This window comes from Heteronotia binoei, chromosome 19 (genome assembly GCF_032191835.1).
Source record: "Heteronotia binoei isolate CCM8104 ecotype False Entrance Well chromosome 19, APGP_CSIRO_Hbin_v1, whole genome shotgun sequence".
Lineage (NCBI taxonomy): Eukaryota > Metazoa > Chordata > Lepidosauria > Squamata > Gekkonidae > Heteronotia > Heteronotia binoei.
The window spans coordinates 29,242,959-29,266,940 of record NC_083241.1 but is presented as its reverse complement, the minus strand read 5'-3'; the positions used below and the strand labels follow the sequence as shown (position 1 = coordinate 29,266,940).

The 23,982-nt window shown below is 44.2% G+C and overlaps 1 protein-coding gene across 11 annotated transcripts in view; it reads right to left on the bottom strand.

Moving 5' to 3' along the window:
• Nucleotides 1-23,982, bottom strand: part of MYO9A (myosin IXA) — a 215,298-nt gene that overhangs the window by 49,911 nt on the left and 141,405 nt on the right. For 10 of the 11 annotated variants that reach the window (XM_060260402.1, XM_060260406.1, XM_060260403.1 and 7 more), the window contains 11 exons: nt 20,314-20,421; nt 14,671-14,746; nt 13,688-13,831; nt 12,427-12,466; nt 11,621-11,743; nt 10,577-10,657; nt 8,584-8,694; nt 7,386-7,508; nt 6,171-6,320; nt 4,330-4,649; nt 1,451-3,115 (listed from right to left, as the gene is read on the bottom strand). In XM_060260402.1, coding sequence (XP_060116385.1) covers nt 1,451-3,115; nt 4,330-4,649; nt 6,171-6,320; nt 7,386-7,508; nt 8,584-8,694; nt 10,577-10,657; nt 11,621-11,743; nt 12,427-12,466; nt 13,688-13,831; nt 14,671-14,746; nt 20,314-20,421 — 2,941 coding nt within the window. The remainder of the gene's footprint in view (nt 1-1,450; nt 3,116-4,329; nt 4,650-6,170; nt 6,321-7,385; nt 7,509-8,583; nt 8,695-10,576; nt 10,658-11,620; nt 11,744-12,426; nt 12,467-13,687; nt 13,832-14,670; nt 14,747-20,313; nt 20,422-23,982) is intronic. The other variant, XM_060260409.1, reaches the window with a different exon arrangement.

Here is a 23,982-nt window from a genome sequence, read left to right as displayed (position 1 = left end):
AACTTATAGTGACCCCCACAGGATTTTCAAGGCATGAGACATTCAGAGATGGTTTTGTCATTGCCTGACTCTGCACAGTGACCTGGACTTCCTTGGTGGTCTCCCATCCAAGTGCTGATCAGAGCTGACCCTGCTTGGCTTCTGAGATCTGACCCAATCAGGCTACTCTGGGTTATCCAGGTCAGGACTAGCAAACAAATTGTGCGAAATAACGTATGTTAATCCAGGGATGGCCAACTTGGTTAACATAAGAGTCTCAACAGATGTTTGAGAGCTCCAAGAAGGTCAGATGCTTGAGAGTTGCAAGGGAGGCAGGAAAATAGATGGGGGAGGGAGAGATGGAAAGAAAGAAACTTTAACTTCAAATGCATTTTCCAAGCTGCCAGCTGGCTTGTCTTGGTGAAGTGGTTTAGAGAGACAAATGCCTTCTCTAAGACGGCCAATAAGAGCCACAGAATATGTGTAAAAGAGCCACATGTGGCTACCAAGCCACAGTTTGATCACCCAAGTGCTAATCCATTGCAGCATTTTGCATTTCTGGGGGCAAAATGTCTGCAATCCTTTCTCTCTGTTACCAACTGTTTTACAGTTGGTATAGATACACTCACACCCTTAGCATTCTTAATCCCAACCCAGAATGCACGTGCTTTCATGCTTCCTCATCAAGACATTGACATGGGAAACCGAAAACTCTCTCTCAGTACTATGAAAATCAAATATGACTGGCTGCATACCAGTTATTGGAATACATTTATTTATGTATTTTCTTTTCATTTTAAAAGAGAGAGAGAAACCAAAAGAAAAAAAATGGTAAGGTTATTTTACTTCACAGCTTGGAGAAAGTGCAAAGACTCAAAGGTACATCTTATTTTGAGAATTCAACAGATTTCTGTGTTTCAAATATATAAACTGGTACTTATTCCTGTGGGTGACTTATGATCTGTGTCAGGGATCGGTTTGTAGAAAAATAGGTAACAGAGCTCATTAGCAACCCAATGCAAGAAAGGAGAGCCCTGGGTGAGCAAGGCCTGCTTGCGTTGGCTAGAGATCCTGGGCTGCTCCCCTCCCTCAAAAGACCAGCAGGTCACCGGCCAGCCAAAACGGAAAAAGGGTGGTGCAGGCTTTTCCAGGGGTTAATGAGGGCTGCTGGGGGCGTGGCAAAGCCCCTGGTGGCTGGCTGGCTGCCTGCTCTCCTAATCCGGGGATTGTTCTGCAGCTGCATCTACTATTCAATGGACAAGGAAGGTGGGGAGGAGGAGAGGGAACCCTCAGAAAGGTTCAGGAGCTGTGTTCCTTTGAGCTCCTGCTGAATCTGAGGCCTGATCTGTGTGTGTGAGAATAATATCTATTCTCTTTGGTTTGCTTCCAAGTTCTTCACCTTGTCAGAAGGGCTCTGTTTAGCAACCCAGATTCTCACATTATAAAGTCAGGGTCCCAACACAGTACTCACTTAATGCCCTTGTGGTTGTCCTTCGGGGTGAAGAAAATGGGACCAACTCGGGCCTCACCAGAAGTGCTTTCAGTGCCCTGGTTGGGAATTCGGGGTAACCTGAACCGCTCCTTTCTTGTGGGTTGATTGCTTGAGCCTTCCTGAGGTTCAGTGGCCATTTGCAAATTCAGCCTATCTGGTCCAGCAGATTCCTGGACTGCTGAAGGCTGGCTTTCCCGTCGTTCCAAGGTCAAGACAATCGTCCTTTCCTTCTGGGTCATGTGAGTTGGTGGGCTTCCCTTTTTTGAGACAGTGAGACCTTTGATATCCACAAACACAGGCTCTGCATTCTTAGCAAGGTGGTGCTCTCCTTTGTTTGGGGGGTTTCCAATGAGGAGAGACTGTGTCCCGTCTATTTTCTTTGGCGACCTCGCAGGAGTTCCTTGGGAAGCCTCCCTAGCCTTGTTCTGTTCATTTTCTTGCCTCTGGAGCTCTTCGAATGCTTTGCGCTCTCGCTCCAAAATCTCCTTCTGTTGCCGGATCTGCTCCATCATCTCTTTCTCATTCTGCAGCTGCTTTTGTCTCCGCCGTTCTTCCTTCTCCACGTTCAGCTTCTCCAGCCGCTTGATGATGGGGTCAGAAGAAGATGTCTCTGAAGCAGTGAGGGCCGGGCCACCTTCTCCACTTGAGGGAGGCCGACCAGCCCTAGGAGACCTTTCTGTCTGCCCTATTCTCTGCAACTCGGTGTCCTGCTTGGCTTCTAAAGACATGCCCATCCACTTGTTCCTCAGGTTATTCTCCATCACTGAATGACCAGCTTTCAGATTGTCCTGTGGTGGGAGGTAAAAAGTAGGCAGGCTGCTAGAAATGAGGGGCTCTCTGGTATGTCCATGATAGGCAGTGCTATGGGAATCGCAGGCCAGCCGCTCCTTAGCAGCAAGGCACTCTGGTAATTCAGAACTCGACGTTGACCTTTTCCTATCAGATACATTTACATTCCTATTTACATCAGCAGAAAAGGCGATGCCCTGATCATCGTCAGATTTAGAGCTGTTAGGTAATGAGTCTCCAGGAACAGAATGGGTATTGTAGTCCTGGGCCAACACGGAATCTGGTTTGTTCTTCTGAGTCTCTTCGTGGATTAGCATCTCTAGGCTTCCCTGAGAGCTCTCACTCTCTGGGGTTCCCCTGGGAGACTGCATGCCTTCGGATGCCAGCTCTGGGGACCACTGACGCTCCTCTGAGGGAGACACCCCTCCAGTAGACCGGACCTTAAGCAGTTCCAAGCTAAAGATGGCCTGCTCTAATTCACGCATCCGCCGACTCTCTCGTTTTGCACGGACTCCTTTTTTAGGGTTGAGATCTTCTAGGGATTTGGGTCTCTCGCGGACAACAACTTGCTCTTCTGCATTCACCCCGCTCTGGCTGCTGGCTCTCTCGTGGTGTTTGTACAAGAAGGTCCCAGAATTATCCGAGGGATCGATCTGGCCACACCTATTTTCCATCACTGATTTATGCTCTTCTACCGCTCGCTCTCGCTCTTCAAACGAACAGTCTTCCCATTCAGAAGGATCTGAGCCCCTAATATCCAAGCTGTCTTCTCGCTCTAATTCCATCCCTCCTTTAACTGTCGGTCCATTTCCCAATGGTGCTTCCTGTAATCTTTGCTGTTTTAAAGTTCTATACCTATGAAAGCAAACATAAAAACAGATTTTGAGTGTCTCCAGAAAGGCTGTTTTCCGCCACTATCTCCTCTTTCCCTTCAAAGCTATTGCCTCTTTAATGGTGTGGTAAGTATCGTCTTATATGTACAGTGCTAACATCGTGACACCCTGAGGGTGCTGGGATAACACAGGGGATCATGGAAGCAGATGGCAGCTGTGGGAAGGGCTAGAGACCTCAAGAAATTCAAAAGTGGGTGGAGCAACTAACCAGCGGGAAGGGTGTGGCCAGGTATACTGACAGCAGGGTGAGGCTGGATTGAACACGTTGAGGCGGTGTGTGGGAAAGACATCCCACTGGGACTCATGCGGAATGGGGGCCGACAGCTCCAAGGCAGAGTTCTAGGAAGGAAAGAAGGGTCCAATTTTTGGGCGGGGCACTTAAGGTGCAATATAGATGGGGGATGGCTACAAAGTGAGAGCAGCTAGCCTGGCCAAGGAATGAAGGACGGAGTTGGGAACACACACACATGAAGCTGTTTTATACTGAATCAGACCCTTGGTCCATTAAGGACAGTATCATCCACTCAGACAGTTCTCCAGGGTCTCAGGCAGAGGTCTTTCAATCACCTTTAACTGCCAGATCCTTTAACTGGAGCTGCTGGGGACTGAACCTGGGGCCCTCTGTAGGGCAGCAGATAATCAACCATCTCCTTGCTACAGGTCTCCTGACTCACCATCCTTGCTCAGAACCCTATCCTATACTTCTACTGTATCAAACACAGAAGGCTCCCCAATTCCGCATGTTCTACCGCAGTTAGAATTATCACTGTCCCATGCGTCACTGCAGAAAAAAATCACCACTATTAACAGAAAGGCATTAAGCTTAATCAGTGCAACTCTGATGCAGTTCCCGGTTCCGTGCCAAGGTCATATATTAATGCAGATTTTTTTTAAAAAGATTATATATATGAGAACCAGATCATTCTGAGCAAGTGACGCAAGAGGTAATTTGCACAATCACTGCTCTCTACCTCTGGCTACATGATGACCTTATTTCAGATGAGTGGTGGCATTGGATTTGAATGCGCTAGAGGTTGCAAGCAGCTTTCTTTGTGATTTTCATTCAAAGTGCACACAAAACAAAATGCTCTTTCATCAGCAGCCAGGTGCTGTCGGTTCTCAAGGCTTTTTCCCGCCTCCAGAGGCGCACCTGTCCTTCTACAAAGGCTGTGTTACCTTTGCCGTGCTTTGTATCCTCTGTAGGCTGCCTGCAACAGGATGACTTTATCTCTCTTCATCCGGTAGAGGCTCCGGGAGCAGTAGCTTCGCCATGCAGCCTGGATGGAGGTAGCCGCGGTGTGTCTTCTCCTCAAGCACTCCCGCCAGGAGCTCTGGATGATGCAGCCTGCAACTCGCATCTGTTGGAACTTGTGCCTGGTGACATAGCCGCGCCAGTGGGCCTGAAGGACAATGGCTGCCTTGCCGAAGAGGGCTGAATCGTTGAGGGAATCCTCCGCTTCCGCTCGCTTTCTCCTCTGGTAACTGCGCCAGTACCTCTGCAGGGGTGGGGGAAAGGGAGGAAAAGCATTCTCCATCACTCAAATTGGTTCAGACTACTTCCCAGAAAGATCCATGAAAGCAATACCCATGTCTCATCCAGTGGTATCTCCAGAATTTTTCCTACGAATACTACATCAAGTGTCTGCTAATTGCCCAAACAACCCAAAGTTTATTTTTGTGAGGAATCTAACCATCTATCTATTGAGCCATCTGTCTATCTAACCTGGGGGTCCTCAAACTTATTTGAATCTGCACACACCTTGGGAATTTTAAGGGAAGAGGGTGAGCATCAAAAGTCTGATGCAATAGATGGAACCAGACCCAAAATGGCTACTCTGGGAGGCAGAGCCAAACATAACACCTTCCCCCCTTCCTTGCTTTGCAAAATAATTGCAGAAGGTGAAATAAAAAGAAATTAAGGAAATACCAAGTTGGGAGGAAGGGGAATAATGAGAAGGGGGTAATAAAAAGGAGAGCCTGAAGAGGGAATGGAACCAGACAATAACCGATTTCACACTGAGGCTTGTTCTGGGTGGAGAGCCCTTTTGCCCCTGGCGCTTCTCTCCGTTTTCACACAAGCTGCTGCGGAGCTGCGAGTTGGCACACTGCTTTCCTGCAGCAAGCAGGAACAGCTTGTAAAAGGATCTTGCTTGCCACAGGAGAGAAGCGCCGAGAGCAAAATGGCTCTCCACCCAGAACAAGCCTAGTGAAAATCGGTCAATGATTCAGGAAAGACTGGGTGCTTAGTTGTCCTTTTGATCACAGCTATGGAAAGCCCTTTCATTTGAATTAGGACAGTAAAACGAAGCCCTGCTCTATAATGTCCCCATTCACTTTCTAAAAAGCTCAGACACCACCAGAGGAAGTAGTGGTGGGAGCCAAGGGACCCACAGATGCCACATTGGGGAACCCTCCTATATGCTATTCCCGCTGTCCACAGTTCAATCAATTATATAGTGTCTTTTTTATTTATACACACAATATTTAATTGATGAGATACAAACATGTCTGAAACATGCTTTTGAGTCCTCTCCTCAAGCCGCCCTGAGCCACTTGTTGGGAAGGGCGGGATAGAAATTATAAAATAAATAAATAAATAAATAAATAAATATGGCAGAGCAAAATATGAAACTGAAAGGAGCCATGTGATTTAAATGCTGCCCCCCTCAGTACCTCAAGAGATAGCTGAAAATAAAAGGGGGGCAATATAAAAAAGTTAAATAATAAGGCATGAATATGACTGAAGACGGTTGTCTCCCCACTAAAATATTTATTAAGCTTTCCCTGTTTCTTGATGGCACAATGTTATTGTTCCAAGTATAAATCTTTTTTTAAAAACTTAACTTTTATTGAAACAGTGTGAAGTATAAGTCTTAAAGCTGTATATTTTACAAAACAGAGCTTTTATATGGATGCCAGATAAATACAGAGAGATGGGAAGAGAAGGAAGGAGGCGGGCTGACAGCTAAGAATGCCAGGGGTTCTGAATTCATAAATTGTGTGTTGCCTGTGCTTACCTGTATGACTACAGCTGCTTGTTTCATGTTCAGGAAGTGCCTTCTGTAAAGCATCGCTCGAAACCAGCTCTGTAGTAGGGTAATCCTTCGCACCACCTCCTGGTGCAGAAGGCCCTGTAAAAGCTGCCGTTGATGCTCCTTCATGAACACCTGACACATCCGATACAGACAGCAAACAAGACATGCACAGTCGTTATTCATGGTCATTCTCACGTCACTCACAAGAACATAAGAGAAGCCATGTTGGATCAGGCCAATGGCCCATCCAGTCCAACGCTCTGTATCACACAGTGGCCAAAAAAACCCAGGTGCCATCAGGAAGTCCATCAGTGGGGCCAGGACACTAGAAGCCCTCCCACTGTGCCCCCCCAAGCACCAAGAATACAGAGCATCACTGCCCCAGATAGAGAGTTCCAACTCCACCCCCCCAATTTATTTGTTGATTTTATTTATTGATTTATATATCTGACTTGCAAACTGCCCTCTCCTGTGAGCAGGGCTCAGGGCGGTGAACAAAATTTTAGTAAACACGCTTACAAGTTAAAAACAATAAAAACTATAAAACAATTCGATGCAATTCCAATTTCAATTACAGATGGCTCAAAGAAACCAATTTATATCCTTACTCCTTGGGGAGGGGGGGGAGGGAAGCAGAAAAGAGCCAGGTTCAATGGAAAACCGTTGCTGTCCTCATCTGTAGGCCTGTTCTCCCAGATAAGAGTCCGCACACTTAACCAGTACACCAAACTGGCTCTCTAAAACTGAACATGGCTTTCTCTGTCTCCTTGGAACATGCAGAGGCCACTCCCAGGCCAAGGATATATTTTTTTAAAATCATCTCTCGGACTCATTGCTGGCTTACAGATGTGGCATCTTTTGAACCTGCACTGTGGTGGGGGAGGGGGATGCGTTCAGTCTGTGCCCACTCAAAAAAGTAATATTGGGAAAACACAACTGGCAATAAACTGTGAAATTGCCTTTGTTCCTCTAATAAAAATAACCTCCCGAGGCGGGAACTGTATTCAGACAGGTGAGAGCAAACAGAGGGAGGCAAAGCAAAAGGGACAGGGGCTGTTCTTCTGAGCTCTTACAGATGTTGAATCCCAGAAATGCCTGGCAGTCGATGGTAAAAGGATATACCCAGAAGCGATATTGTGTGTGAGCACTCAAAGAAAAAGCCTTAGCAATCTATCGGGGCTGTGGCTTGAAACTTACCATCGTTCTACCAACTTGATAATTGTCAAGACTGATCTTTTTTTTCCTGAAGAAATCTTGGATGTTTTGCTTCGACGGCAGAATTCTCCGTGGGAGAAGAACATGGAAGTGATCGACAAAGTCCTGGAAAATCAGAGATCCCCTACCATCAACATACAAGTTGTAAGCACAGATTTGTCCATTTCAGGGCTTTTTTTGTAGCAGGAACTCCTTTGCATATTAGGCCACACACCCCTGATGTAGCCAATCCTCAAAGAGCTTACAGGGCTGTTACAGGGCCCACTGTAAGCTCCAGAAGGATTGGCTACATCAGGGGTATGTGGCCTAATATACAAAGGAGATCCTGCTACAAAAAAAAAGCCCTGTCCATTTATTGGGCAAGGTTACATTGGTCAATGGTATCTATGGAAACACATATAAATAGGGCCTTAAAAACTTAAGGGTTGACATTCCAAAATCCACAGGCTTCGTTTTCCTGTGTATTCACAGCTCTCCAGTATACCTGACAATGTTAATCAGAAATGCTCAGCAGAGACATTCCAGTGTTCTTTCTTTGGACTGAGATTCTCCCCACTCACCTGACACTGTGCATGTTAAAAAAAAGGTAATGTTGGAATGTCAGAATCAAATGCACTTTTCCAAAGAAACTGCACAACCTTTAAAACGTTATCGACTGATGCAACAAAAAAAAATCCATATGGATTTTACATTCCAGTCTGACTTTTTCCATATGCTTTCCTGCACAGAGGAGGAAAAGAATCTGCCCTTTATACAGATTAATGGCACGTCTACTTAAACAGAGGAGGAGACGCTGCGACGAGTCCCCTCCAAGTAGCTTAACTCATGAGGCTTGGGTAGTAGAAATACAGAAATATCTCTGAAGGGATTTTTCTTTTCCTGCCTTTCTTCTCTGGCTTATCAAAGCACCAAATCCACTGCAACTTCGCTCAGTGGTACGTTTGCTCAGAAAAAAAATGCACCCGGCGCATTTCAATATTCTTGCTGGCAGTAATGTGAGACTGAAGTGACTGCCTTGCTCTGCCAGTTGCATCACTGGCTGGACCGTTAACATCTTTTCACACATTTCTGGGGATGGATGGGGTGCGCTTATCTGTCTTTACACAAAAGCATTCCCGCAGTGACCAACCCTTCCTGGCAACAGGCTGCCTTGGCTGTCGTCAGCAGAACGTAATCTAACCTGGAAAGAATATTTGCAGCTGTATCCCGACTGCCGAATGCGCACTGTCTCCAGCATCCCCGTGTACCGCAACTGCCTGAGCACCAGGTTGTCGCTGAATCTCAGGGGAAGCTGAAAAAGCCAAAGACACAAAGGCCAGACAGTTGGGTGCTTATTTATCCATTTATAGTTTGCCTTTCTTACAGAGATTACTGAGATGCAATCCATACAATGAGACTTCTAATAAGCAATGTACTAAAACTCGGATTACGGAAATCAGAAACAAGCTTCAAATATTAATGATGTGGAATGGAGATCTGATGCAGAAAAATGCTATTACACCAGCAGAAAATGAAGTGGACACAGTGGGACAATATATACAGCAAACGGACCACAAGTTCAGGCAATGGGGTCTGCACAGATTATTTACACAAAACTAGAAGAATCATTCTTTTTTCAGGCCACAATACAAGTCCATGACTTTTTTGACAACAGAAGCTGTGTGCAGGTTTCTCGCAACAGGTTTCTCTTCACCTGAACTGCCTCTATTTGTCTTCTGGCTACAGATGTGACCCCCTCCTCCCCTCTCAGGCACAAATCCCCTCATTCCATTAGCTTCAAACTGCCCTGACCTGGATGGCTCAGGCTAGCCCAATCTCATCAGATCTTGGAAGCTAAGCAGGGTTGGCTCCAGTTGGTGCTTGGATGAGGAGGCCACCAAGAAAGGGCAGGGCTCTGCTATGCAGACGCAGGCAATGGCCAAACAACTGGAAAATCCTACAGGGTCGTCGTAAGTCGGCTGTGACTTGAAAGCACTTTCCACCATCAAATTGGAACTTGTGATGATTTTTATATTTTGGTCAACATTTCCATTGGTACAGAATGCTCTGTCACAGTTTCAAAATCAAAAGGTGCATGGGGGGGGGGAGGTGCAGGTGGGAGGAGGAGCTACTTGCTGAGGATGGAGAAGTCATTTCAGAACAATACTCAACTGATCAAAAACAAGGATTTAAAACCCCACTTCCCCCCAGAGATATTTTCTTGTTTCATTTATACCTCACGGTTCTCCCCTTCTAAAAACAAATTTAACACTGGTGAAACCCACACCTTGTGAGGAACCTTACAACGACACTAGGTTGAAATTGTACAACTTTGGATTATGGTGGGCTTTCAAGTCATCCAGTTTTAGTTGCGTCAGTTGTAAAATATGATCGAGTTATTCACAGATGACTTCTCAAACAGCAACCAAGAGATGACTTCTCAACCAAGAGAAATCTTGGCAGACCAGTTGAAGCCTTATTGGCATGGGAGCCTGTGCTTCTGATTTAGGTACTCCTTTCAGTTCCGACAAGGGGGTTAGGATGGTTTTTTAAAATACCACTGAAACCTCTCATCCCGAGTCACAAGAAACCACAATCATCATTCAATATGCCCAACACATGTCTACTAAGAAACTACTGGCAAGTTAAAGCAAGATAGTTAACTGACAACATTCTTAAAATGATAACAGCTTTAACTCGGAAGGAATAGGATTTTAGTTTCCTTTCTGAAAACAAAAGCACTAAAACTAGTTGGATTCATCCTGCTGACCTAAGAAATATGGTATAAAGCAGGGGTGGCTAAACAGTAGCTCGGGAGCCACATGGGGCTCTTTCACACATATTGTGTAGCTCTCAAAACCCCCACTGCCCATCCGCTGACTTGGAAAAGGCGTTTCTCTCTTTAAGTCACTTCTCCAAGTCAAGCCAGCTTAGAGCATGCATTTATAGTTAAAGTAGCTTTCTTTCCACCTCTCCCTCCCCACATCTATTTGCCTGCTTGCCTGCCTTCTGGCTCTCAAACATCTGACATTTATTCTATTTGGCTCTTACAATAAGCAAGTTTGGCCACCCCTGGTACAAAGAATGATAGAAAAATCTACTTCATTAGGCTTTCTTTGGTTGGTATGCCATAGAAAATTTTGAATGATCAAGGTCTCTCTCTGCTGATTTCATGGGATTACAGAGGCTTTTACCTTATCGGCATTGGAGCGAATGCACTTGACAAAATAGGGCTCAGCTTGGCCAAGGGTCTCCATCAGTTTGGTAAGCGAGGCCTGAAGCGGGAAGGAAAACAAAGAATTGGCTTCTGCAGCAATTGCTTTTGGGTAGCAAAGACATGTTGCGCTAAACTTCCCCATCCTAAAAACCCATTAAAGAGCCAGTTTAAAAACCACATTCAGCCCACGTCCCTTTTGAGAAAGCTCTGCCTCACATTTCCTTCCAAGCCGCCAAAGGGCTGATCCTTCCCTCACACATCCGGCAGCCTGTTCCAGAGGGATGGAGCTGCCACAGAAAACCCGGGCCGAGGCTGCTGTGAGCATTCTTAACAAGGGAACAGAGGGCAGACCTTGGGCTGGGAAGGTCCATCTTCTCTCTCCCTCTTTTACCCTTGAAGCTAAACCTCCCAGGATCAATTACTGCACAAGGCACTGTGGACATCAAATCACAAAAGCTCTGTAGTGCGGCCAATAAAACTTGCTCTCCCTTGAGCTTGGAGATTCCATTAAAAGTGGGTCATATGGCTTCATATCTCCACTCCATGCAAATCCCACAGCATAAAGCTTTTTCTTTCGCCAGATTTAACGTTATACCATCTGCCGAGGTACCATATTCAGCTAGATATCGTCCCTGTAAGCTAAGTGGCATTGAAATAATGTCACATATTCTTTTCTACTGTTGCTTTTGTGCAGAAATTCATACTAAGTATCTAAAACCTATTTTGGTAAGTAAGATGGGATTCTCTGATGCCCATTAAGATTCATTTTGTCCTGAATGACTCCTCTTTGGACATAACTGAGACGGTGGCTACACTTTTGTAACACACCATAAAGTTGTGCTGTGATACGATACAAAGAGTCAATTTGATGGCATATTTATCCAACTGTAATCCAAAAAGTAATCTGTATCTTATATTCCATGTTATCTATTGCATATGCTCATAGAGGATTGACTGATTGGCTGATTGTACAGGGCTTTTCCTGAAATGACACTTCCCGAACTGAACAACAGCAAGTGACCTGGAACTGCGCGCTGATGCTTGGGGGCTTCTTCTTCTTGTGAAGATGAAGAAGAGACTTGGTGATGCGATCGTGGAGTGTCAGGTTCGTCAGATGCTTGAGCGACTTCACTTCCAGTAAGTGCTGCGGAAATAGGATGGCAGGTGCTAATTTCTTTTGTGTCGTGCACGAAATTTCTATTTCTTTCGTGTTGTCTAAATGTAGATGAACTTCGGCAACAGCATAAAAGGCACAACTTAATACAGCAACTACAAACTTTCTCAGCAAAAGCAGGCACCATTAAACAGCTGTATAAACTTGCTGTTCCTTTTAGATTAACACCTGATGGCTATTTAATAAGCTTTAGCTTACTGGTTCACATTGATTCAACCCAGAACTCTGATACACATAAGGGTTGCTCCGTATATGACTTTCGTGCATGGATATCGCTTCCATATAGACAAATGGCACAAATTGTCACTTGTGAAGAACGCCCTACTTGTATGTACGATAAAACAGACAAGTTCACATTCATAGATGGAAAAGGGACCGCTTTACAGTTTTTCTGTTCAACGGTGTTGATATCTTTAATAGTACCGTAGATGTTTATTGTGAATGGCAAAAGTAATTACAGAGTTGGCTTAAACAGAATACAGTTAAATCATGGCAAGAACAAAAACAATCCTCAAGATAAAGATGCCACACAAAACAGAATACAAAATTACAGATTTTAAACGTCAGGAACCGTTTTTGGTCATCTTGTACGAAGCAGCTCCAAATCATGTAAATGAGCAGAGCTTTGGGCCCAAATATTTGAATTCTCTCACCTTTGGAAGGTTCGGCTTGGCTTTGAAGTTCTTGTTTCGCCTAAAGGAAATAAAATGGCAGGAAGGTCCACATCAAAGCAGCTGCGGTAATATACTTTTTGCTAATCTGCAAATGACTCTCTGATTGTAACCACTGAAGAATTCAAGCCAGGCAAAGATATTTATGGTAAGGAAAGATACAACGAGCACCATATTTTGCAGAGAACTATTAAGTGGGGCATAGAGAGAGCATCTTGAGGGTCAATGGTAGATGTTGGAATTTCATATAGTTTATTGTGTCTCTTCTTTAATGGCTTCCCTATGGCTTTAAGGCTTCCCTCATATGCAGCATTGTGTGCATTCAGAGGACATTTCCTGCTGTGCATATGCTGTATGAGTAAAATGCATAAGAAATACCGAACTGGCAAAATGTAGTCAGTTTCAGGGGCCTTCACTCAAACCACCAGCCTCAGACACAAGCGTCTTTACAGTCTACCCAAGGCCATATTCTTGTGCTGCGTTAAGCTGTTTAACTAGACGCTGAATGCTTTTGCAAGGGTTTGTGAGTGGATTGTGGGCACAACATGGGAGAAGTTAATGGATGTTGTGTGCCACAATAATTTTGCAGAGTCTAAAAAGAGTACTTTGCTACACAAGGAATGCTTTTAGTTTAACCACCACATTATGTTCACAGTAAAAAGCTTTGCCATTACTGTTTCGGACTGCTTAGTTCAACTCCGGGGGGGGGGGGGGGGGGAGGGGGAAAGTTAAGAACTCCAGAGCAGCTCATGGATTGCCTCCAAGTCCGGTGCAGAGAACTGCAGCTCTTTGCCATCATCCTCGAAAGGCTCCTAATACATCTAATAGCCCTTTCTGTACAGCTGCAGAGGTATTACTGCCTTACCTACACATTACTCCAACGGTGTGCGTGTCCACCAAATTACAATGATAAAAGAGTGAACCGTGCTGGTACAAGATACAATTTGCCTCTTGAGAGTCTTCAAATGGCTGAGCAGCAAATGCTAATGCAGTCAGAATGGACTTTCATTCCCCCTTGGCCTGTCCCATATGTATTTTTGTCCTTGCTGATCAATCTCCCTTGAGAGCAAGGCACAAGTTATTTTATAGCACCATTTTTAAGTTTTAAATTATAAATTGTTTATATGTATTGATTTTATAAGTGTTATTGTTGTATTGTGACTGTCAGCCGCCCAGAGCCCGTATTTGGAGTGGGCGGCATACAAATTTAAAGTAAATATATTTAAAAAAATAAAATACCCACATGAGAATGCCATGGGCTCTCTCCAAGAGCTTGCTGTTGGTTGAATTCACAAAAATACCATCTTTGTCCAGGTAGCTGCTATGGCTGGAGAGTCTGCTCGGCCAGACACCCATCCTGCTATTCCAGCCGACTCCGTACGTGTCGCTGCGAGGTGGGGACACAATTCACATGTTTCAGTTTTTGACCAAGAGAATGAGAACCCTAGCTGGTACCGTGCTCCACTGCAAACTGTATGAACTCATCCTACTCACCCACGTGTTGGAGAAGATGTTCTTTTCTCCACTATTAGTGGCCCTGCCCTCTCATCCAGAATTTTTGGTCATTGATTCAAGACCAAATTTCTATCATCACAGGCCTCTCTATTCTGTTACACCTTGACTCACTGTTGCTAAACTTGGGGGATGATCCCAAAAGCCCCCAAATCAGGAAAGATTTGATTTCTATGTTATGCACTGCAATTGCCTCCTCCTGGAAATCTCCCACCCTCTCAATTCTTAAGGTTTGGTACATATGGGATTATCTCACAATGGAAAGGATACTTGTACAAACCTTGAATAAAGACCCTTACTTTGCCCCTCGTTTATTATAATTTCTGGTGCCATTTTAAATCTTATTGCTCAAAACAAAGACCTTTTTGATCAGAATTGTGTTACAGATAATTTACTATGTTAATCAATTGATACTTGATTATTTACTATGAACCTTAGACACAATCTTTCTCCTGGCTGGCGTAATTATTTGTGCCTTAATTTTTTGTGTCATTGAGACCTACTGTATTGTGAAACACATACTCTTTTTACTGGAACTTTGTAGCGTGACAATCTGTATTTGGCATACTACAGTTTATTGCTGCTGATTTGTCTTTGTATCTGATGTTAAATTTTCAGTAAAAATCTTTAAAACAAAAATAAAAAAGCTGTAGAAATCAGAGCGAAACAAAGGTCTTTCTTAGACCGTCCCGCTTCCCATATGATCCAACTTACCGTTGGGTTTTTTCATTGATGGTGTTGACTCCCTGCAGATCTGAAAGGGGTGTCCTTGGACGTTTCCTGGCAATACCTGCGGCAGCACATCAAGAAGAGCCTTAACATTCTATAGGGCGCTAAAGCAATTCACGGTGGCAAATGACAAAAAAAGGCCAAACTGCAATGTGTGTTGAACATGGTACATGCCGGGAATAAATTAAAAAAAGAAAGAAAGGAGGAACCGTGGCTGAGAATGACATGATATATAGTTTACTTATGCCCTTAAGCCGGGGGAGCTATATGCTAATCCGCTGGTTTGCCATGGAGAACTTGCAATCCCACACATGAGGCAGAATTATTTAAACAGAGGTAATTCTTTTTGTTTCAAGGAAATGAAAAAAAAAAAGGAGAATGGAATTGTCAGTCAGGATTGTCTAGCATTAAAAGCACCAGCCTTTGCAGCCAAACATGATGAAGAATTGGTAAAAAATACTAGACTGAAGAGTCATACTCCTGCCAGTAATCCCAACTCAAGTAAAGGACCATAGCCAATTGGCAGAGCACCATTCGTATACAGAAGTTCCCCATTTCAATACCTAGAATCTCTAGATAAAGGAGAGAGCTGGGGAAAGACTTGGAGAGCAGCTATCAGTGACAGCCCTGGGCTTAGATGGACAAACACTCTACATGTCCCTCACCTGGAAACAGTTCTTTCCTTATTGTGCATCAACTGCTTATTCCCATCTTCCTAAAACAAACTTTCACAGATGCAGATCAGAGCAGCAGAGTGGTGCTGCGAATCCTTGCCAAAATTCTCTAGATAGGGATAAGGGACAGGGGTCAGTCTAGTGCTTCTGTTGAGACCAAGGACTTAGTAGGGAGCTCATTGCTGATTAAAGAAGTTAGGCTCATCCGTGTATCCCAACCAAGAACAGGCGATCACATGCAGAAGTTGCAGGATGTCTCTGATGCATTCTGGGAGAGGTGCCAGAAGGAGCAGAGAGCAATTTTTCACGCTCCTGGCACCAACAAGGCTTCAAGGAGTGTGAAACCTTCATTCCTTTCTAAAGGGATGTGTGCATATATGGGGTAATGAAAGGCACTTGTGGGGATTGCTATACCTGGGAGCTAGCTCTTTGTCTGGATGCTACTAACAGCTCTCAATGGTAGTAACAGGTATGTTTGGGAGGCCTTCCCTGCCTGGCACAAATCCAAAGTGTTCTACAAGCTGGACAGTAAGCAGCACACTCCACCATTTTGAGGCTTAGTTCCACCAATGAAAGATGTGCTGTAAAATTTTATTTATTCAAATAGATTATAACGGGTTGGGCTTTCACTAAATTTCCTGCCTCCTCTCTCCCACGGCAGTGCACTAGTTTCCCGGAACTGCTTGGGGGGGGGGCTGGGGGGGTGAGATAAGGGAGCCTGAGGAATGACTGGGGGCAGGGTGGTCTACATCAGGAAGGGGGAAACCATTGGAAATGGCCAATTCAGTCTAGACCCAACCCATCCTCCTTATTTATTCTACACGTAGGCTCATTTTACACCACTGGATTTTAGGAGCCAATGAAAGGATTTCTACTTCCATTACATCTAGTATATAACTTTAAGTCCATTAATAGCACAATCTTAAGAACTCTTTCCCAGAGGTAAGCCCCGCTTAGTAGACATCAGGATTCTGAGTAGACCTGTTTAGGATTGCTGTTTAAATCTGGAAGGCTTTGCTCCCTTTAAGACAGGATGATGTCCTGCTACCTAAAAACTAGTTAACAATCCAAGAACTGCAATTATTCTGAAAATCCTTAAGTACCATCAGAGAATCCATAAGATTCATCATGAGGAAGCCATGACTGTTTAAAGTGGCATACAACTAATTCAAGTGTTCGGGCAATAACTGTACTATAAATTTCACAGCTTTCTTGCTTAGATAAGGAGAAAGTCAGTAGAGGCAGGTTAAAAGGCCTTTCATTTGTTTAGATACTATCACCAGTGTACACGGCACTTTGCAGATTATAAAACAAGTCGTCAGAAGCTTACAGTCAACAAATTGAACCCATAAAGGGAAAGAGGTACAGGTGAGGTTTAGTTGTGGATGAGGATTTAAGGGTAGCTACCACAGAACAGATGGCTTTTGAGAAGGGATCTACAAGAAGAGGGAGAAGTGGCAATGTTCCGGGAGCCACACTGAAGAACGAGGGACAACATTCAAGAGAACACACCCCTTCTGTCTAGTCATCTGGTACAAACATGGCAAAAGTGCAGACACTGAAGACATCAAGTCTGCAGAGCAAACGGATCTGATCACTTTTACAACTGAAGTCTACGATAGGGAACTACTGAACAGGAAAATATAGGTCTATATTTATTCAAGGGCAGCTATTTAGCTCACAGCAAAAGCAATGCAGAGTACAGTGGCTAAGGAGTAGATCCGATGTTATGCTGCAAACACTTTCTTGGTATGGAGGAAATAAAAAGAAAATGGTCTTAGACTCGTTACCTGCAACAACTGCAGCTCTACAGATCGCAAATTCAGACAGGACAATTACCAAAATGACATATATTAATAAGTGAGGTGATTTAGTAAATTCTAGCCTAAAACTGAGCTTCAGCAGTCTGTGTTCCCACATTTATATTGTCATCTGGTTAGAATGTTGGTCTAGGATCTGGAAGATCCAGGTTAGAATCATCTCGCTTTCATGGAAGCTGGCTGGGTAACCTTAGGCCAGTCATTCTGTCTCAGTCTCACCTACTTCACAGGGGTGTTGGAGGAAGGCAGGACAATGTTGCAAGATGCTTTGGGTCCCCATTGGGGAGAAAAGTGGGGCAAAAACATAAAAAACTAATTTAAAAATTCATTAGAACATTGAAATGGCACCTGAGAAATTCAGTAGTCATAGGATTAAGAGGACAGGTCCAATTATGAATCAATAACTGGTTAAAAGCGCACCAATAGTTTTAACAGTGAAAGCAACTAAGCAATATAAGCCCCCCAGGGATATCTACTGGGATCAATATGTAACTTATTCATAAATGACCCAGTGTCAGTGATGGACAGTGAGATAGATCCAAGTGGGCAGCCGTGTTGGTCTGAAGCAGCAGAACAAAGCAGGAGTCAAATTTCACCTTTAAGACCAACCAATTTTTATTCAGAACAGGACAGTGAGATGGCCATACCTGCAGAGGATGTAAAAGATGGCAACATTCCAAACACGATGAAGATGAAATAAGTTGCCACTTACCGAATGTTACCGTGTAAAAGCTAACTACCAACAGGATGACCAGCTTGCCAAGAGGTCATTTGCATATTGTAGCAAGTCAGCAGTGTTCGCACTCATTCCATGAAGAGTTCCAAACGGGGTTAATGGACAATAGTGGATGAGAGTTGGGTCATTTTTGCCCCACAATGGGTGTGGTTTTTTTTTTAACGGTCTTTCTGAGCCATGGTACAAATTCAGAAGTCAGAACAACCCCAGTGAACTGGGGAAGCAATTCCTCACCAACATGAAAGACTGGAGACTCCAAAAAGACGACCTTCTCCTTCAGTGGCAAAAGAAGATATGAGGGTGGGGGCACTGCTGTGTGGGAGCATGTGGCCCCTGGGTGGGAACAAGTTTTTGGCTCAGGTGCACAACACCCCCTGGAGGCTTTTAGCTGTAAGAACCTTTCTGATGGTGGGCCTGCTCAAGATCGATGATGAAGTAATGAAGGAGGGGAAGTGACAGACTGCCTATATACAATGTACTGGATATAACTAGCCAGAAAGAGAGATCCTGGGAGTCATTTAAAATGAATTTGCAACCATAAAACAGACAAAATTCTATATAAGGCAAGTGACTGAAAACAAAACAGCCAATATCATAATATTGTCATATAAAACTATGGTTTGAGTTCAAAATACTGTCCTTGCAGGTCCCCCACTTGTATAACCTCTATAGGAACCACTGACCAGGTAAGGCGAGAAACATGAGATACTGCAATCCTTAGCAATTCCAAGAAAGAAACCACACACCGACTAAGGAAAGCCCAGGTGCTTACCAGTCCCTCCTGATCCTCCAGGGGAAAACCCTTTAATTTGAAAGAGGGCAGCCAACAACAAAGCCCTGCCTTACAATGCCCCCACTTGCTTTCTGAAAAGCTTGGTAGGAAGAACCGGAGGATGTCATGGTGCCCATGGGCATCATGTTGGGGAGTCTTGGTCTAAAGCACTGGCCATGATGGCTCAATGAACTTCATGTCTCAATACTGATGAAGGGGACAAAAAAGGGGAAGGCCCTTGTCTCCAAGCTCTGTTTATGTACTTCCTGGAAGCACCCAGGCTAGTTGCAACTAGACACACAATGTCAGAGCAGATGGACCCTTGGTATAATCCAGGAAGGCAATTCTTATGCAGCTCCAGTCAGAATCGACAAGAACTGGCCATTATGCGGTTCTCTGCTTAAATCTGTATTGAAGATTGTTAAATACAGTGCAGTCTTTTAAGGGAAATCCGTCTCTGTTTTAACCGTTCAGCTCTTCCCCCAACTCAGTGGTCAGATTTCAAAACCAAAACGCTCGTTTAGTGATCACTTACCATCCACATCCCCTTCAAAGAACAGCACCAACCTTTGCAGGAGATACTATTCCCCAAAATATTCAGAGTACATACGATAAGGAGTATTTTATTTATTAATATCAGCAGCTGTGTAGCAACCTTTGTGGTACGAACTATTAGAATGTACTGAAAAGCTGAAACATTTATCTGCGGGGAGTCAGGCAAACTCTGGAATTAAAGCTTTTGAGAAAACTCCCGTTTGAAGACTGCAATGCTGATGTACCTGATCGTTAAGGTGAAATGGTTACTGCATATGCAAAAGCTGTTTAATGAGCAAGCTAGCATCCTTCAGTCGGTACTCAATGTAGTTATGGGCACCGAAACACCATGCGCTACATTTTAGAGCAGAGGGTGTTATGTTTCATGCTGCTGGACCCTTTCTCCTCCCACAAGAGGAATCCAGCCGTAATTAGTAACAAAGCCAAATGGGCCTGGTTGTCATGCAGGACTAGTTCATTATGTAACAAACAGGAGTGAGGAGAAGGAAATGGAGACCAAGTGCATCGCTGCTATTCTCATCTATGAAGAACGTTCTTGGAGGCCACAGTAGTTCTGACTGGTCTTGGAAAAGGTGAGGGAAACTTCTCCAAGAGAATTCATTGTACTAAAACAAAAATCCATATGTACACAGAATTACACAGAACAAAAAGGGGGAGCAAACTGGCTTTCAGATTCCCAAAGATCCTAAATATGGCTGGAAGATGAATGCCCGTTACCCCTCCATGTGCCTAACAGCTGCTGGAATTCAAAAGCTTTTAACCTCCAACTCCTGTGACACCAAGATCAATAACAAATATGATAAAATACTGAAGATGTCTTCATGATTATGGCAAGATATGATCCAAGGCATCTGTTTCAAACCTTGAGGCCCATCATGCCTAGATATTCCCAGGAGGAAGGGACTAAATCTCTCCCGTGTTGTGAGTTGCTATTGTTCAAGATGGCTTCAGCGTCTGCGTGAGAAGGTTCTGTGCATGGCTGCCCCATCCTGGCTACCCAGAATGCTCCTGGTTTCCATTTCCTGCTGTGTGAGTGTCATGTCAGAGAGATGGTGGGATATGGCGCCTTACTGTACTTCTCCTCTTTGCATCTCTGCAGGATCTCTAAGCTCCTCTGGTGAACTGGGTGATGGAGAAAGCTAAAACTATCCACACTTTTCAAAACCGCATCATCATGCCCTTGGGAAGCAAAACAAAAACAAAAAACATGGAGAGAAGAGAAAGATTACATAAGCAGAAACCAAGGAAGAATCAAGAACAGTGCGGACAACTGCCCTATCGACACAGAATCTGCAGAATTCACATTGCTTTCTTAGCTGCAGGCAATGACTTCACTGTTTCTAGATTTTCTAAGGAGCGCATACAAGACACGGGGTGGGTTAAACCTTTTATATTCAGGCACTGCAAAACCAGCCTCTGCAGCCTTTGCATCTTGGAGAGCTGCTCTTCAAGTATGCCAGAGAGGAAGCTCCAGCCTGAAGGATTTTTTATTTTTTTTTACCTGGACCAGTTTTTCTTTTTCTTAAGCTGGGTGCCATTCAAACAGCATTGCAAAATCAATGTGCATTGTTGGGTTATGGGTTATTATTTAAATTATGATATTTTACAAAGCACCATTGCAGCCCCCTTTGATATTTCATAATGGGACCAACTGCTTCCATTTGCATGGACTGATTTATGATTAGCTAAACACAGTTCATTGATAATGTCGTATATTTCAAATGCAGTGACAGACAATGCTCATCAAAAAAATTTGATTCCCATTGCTATCCTCTGAAGGAGTTGAGTGGGGATGCGCCAGGATGAAAGATGCGGTATAATGTACCAGATCAGAGCATCACAGATGGTGAGCAGCTAACCAGAATAAGATGGTAGTATTTAAATATAATATCTATCAGCTATGTCTTCAGCAATTCTAATGATTAATTTCCTGGTAGCTCTAGGCTTGTGTGATTTGTGAAGGCCCTGTCAGGAGAATCAACTAAAATTTCCCACGTGCTATTATTCAAGGTGAGTCAGCGCACCTAGACGCCTGCCCTCAGCAATCTGAACTTTTACAATGGGAATTAATTATGCAAATTAAGACTTATTTAATATGCAGAGTTTATTCTTATTGACATTTATTTTCAAATGCTTTCAACGTGTTATTAGTTTGGGGCATGCAGCTCCTAGTAGCGTAACGTATCGTGCAAGTAATGAGCATACTGTCAGGTTCGTCCCCACGACATCCAAGCCTCCTTCGAGACAATCGATGCAATATAGATTTGGCGGGATTAATTCTTGCCTAGAGAGCAGGGGGAGGAAAATGGGGCCACTTTTGAGTCTGGTGGCCTTTGCGCCCTTCTATAGACAAAGATTTGGGCTTAATGATGGCTTGGAAAATAAGAGCTTGAGATGACTGATCAGATCCTGGAACAATGGCAGCCTGGAGCTTCATGTTCAGCAACAATACTAAAAGCTCCTTTTGGGCTATCTGCTGTATATTTAACCCAAGTGCTCGACAGGGCAGTCTCTGAGAGAGAATCATGTCTTAATGTCTAATTTGGCTAATATTGCAAATTCCAGCCTCTGCTGCCACTAGCCAGCATGAACAGTCATGTAACGAGGGACAGAGATTATTCTAGCAACAACTCGGGAGGGCTAAATGCAACACACAAGACACAAAAACACATTCCTATAGCCAAGACAGGGTCTTGCACAGCAAGCAGAAAGGATGAGTTGCTTAGTTTGGTTCTCTGGTTCTGACCCAAATGTTTAGAGCAGAGTAATACCCCCTGGCCAAGAAATATACAACTGAACATCACCAAAAAAAATTATAACAGCCCAACATGGGTGCATTGCTCTGACCTGGATGGCCTAGGTAACCCCAATCATGTCAGCTCCCGGAAGCTAAGCAGGGTCAGCCCTGCTTAATACTTGGATGGAAGGACCACTACAGAAGTCCAAGATTGCTTCGGAGAGGCAGGCAATTGCAAGCCGCCTCTGAATGCCTCATGCCTTGAAAATCCTATGGGGTTGCCATAAGTTGGCTGAGATTTGATATCACTTTCCACAACCAAAAATAGCCCTGACCTGATGGTCTGGGTTAGCCTGGTTCTGTCAGCTCCCAGAAGCTAAGCAGGGTCGGTCCTAGTTAGTTTTTGAAAGGGAGACCGCCAAGGAAGTCCAGGGCTGCTACACAGAGGCAGGAAATAGCAAACCATCTCTGAACATCTCTTGCCTTGAAAACCCAACAGGGCTGCCATAAATCTGTTGCAACTTGATGGCACTTTCTACTACCAGCACCAGCACCACCAGTGCATTACATTGTGCTGGTATTTTTAGACCAAGATCTAGCCTAAAGTTTATAGATCTGAAGACTGCAAATATTTTTTTAAAAAAAATCAGAGCTGGCATCCTTAGTGCGTTGACATTCTTCTTTCAGTCTGCCCAATTCTTACATAAGAAAGCCTGATTAGTTTTTGGTACAGATGGCTGATTCCCCCCTCCCACCCCCGCACTAAAAATCTGCAAAAGGGAAAAATCTACCTTCTCTCTGAATATAACCTGCCAATATAACAGAAAAGCTATTTTAATCGCTTACTGAGTCAGAAGAAAAATGGCACCACACACACGCATACATGCACAGAAAAGACAGTTGCATCTCACTGACTTTAACAAAGCTCTCAGATATAAATTACATTACAAGAACATAAGTACAGGGGGGGAAAGCTTCAGGAGACAATGCTGCACATTAATAGTAACTCCAAGCCAAAGCCATTTACAAAGAGCAAAGAGCTAGTTTTGCCGCTGTTCAGAGACCATTGACACACAAAAAAGAACAAAAAAAAGAGGTTTAACAAACCCAGCTAGGCAAAGGCATGAGATACTTCTCACTTGTACCCGAGTATAAGAAAGTTTCCCCCCACCCCGAAGGAAGGAATTACAAATGGAAAGATCCACAGCGCCTACTGAGGAGGCCATGAAGTTAACCTTTGGCAAACTTACAGATTAACTATCAGGTACACAACCTTTGTCAAGATAATTAAATAAGCAGACTGTTGATGGGGCCAATGTTGCTAAACATCCATCTGCAATATTCAATGTACCAGAAATTCAAGCCACATCAGGTGCAAAACACTAGTACATTAAAAAGCCTCCACAGTTCCACACATCAAGTCCTTAGACAGGCTCCGCATTACAGAAAGAATGGAGGCAGAGGTTGCGAGTGGAAAGAATGAAGACAGAGGTTTCCTCCTAGCGATTGCCACCAACAGGAATCCAGTTGGACGCTCAAAACATTTTCTCTTAGCAACAGACAGTTCCCATCAGCCAAATGCAATACATTATCTCGACGCCTGTGGACATGTTTAACAATGCACATGGATTACAACAGGCATCTTAAGACTGACCCAACTGCTATATCTAAGGGAAAGCAAATCTGGGAGGGCATAACTTTTAGCGGAGGAGCCGTGGAGGTGGGAGAGAGTGGGCGTCCTCTACAAGTCATGGTCCCCAGCAGGGCTGCAGCCAGCAGGAGTGGCACAAGGGCGGTGCCCCCTATAGAATCTGCAGCACCCCCATTCAATCTTCCCTAATGCTTCCCTATCAGTGCCAACCCTATTGGCTATGGCCCTGGTCTCCAGCAGATCCCATTTCTGTGTTCAGTCCTTGCAAACGTGCTGCTGGAACCCCTTCCTGTGAATGGGTAATGCAACTGAGAGGGAGAGGGATTACACACCTTCTGCTGATATTTCTCTG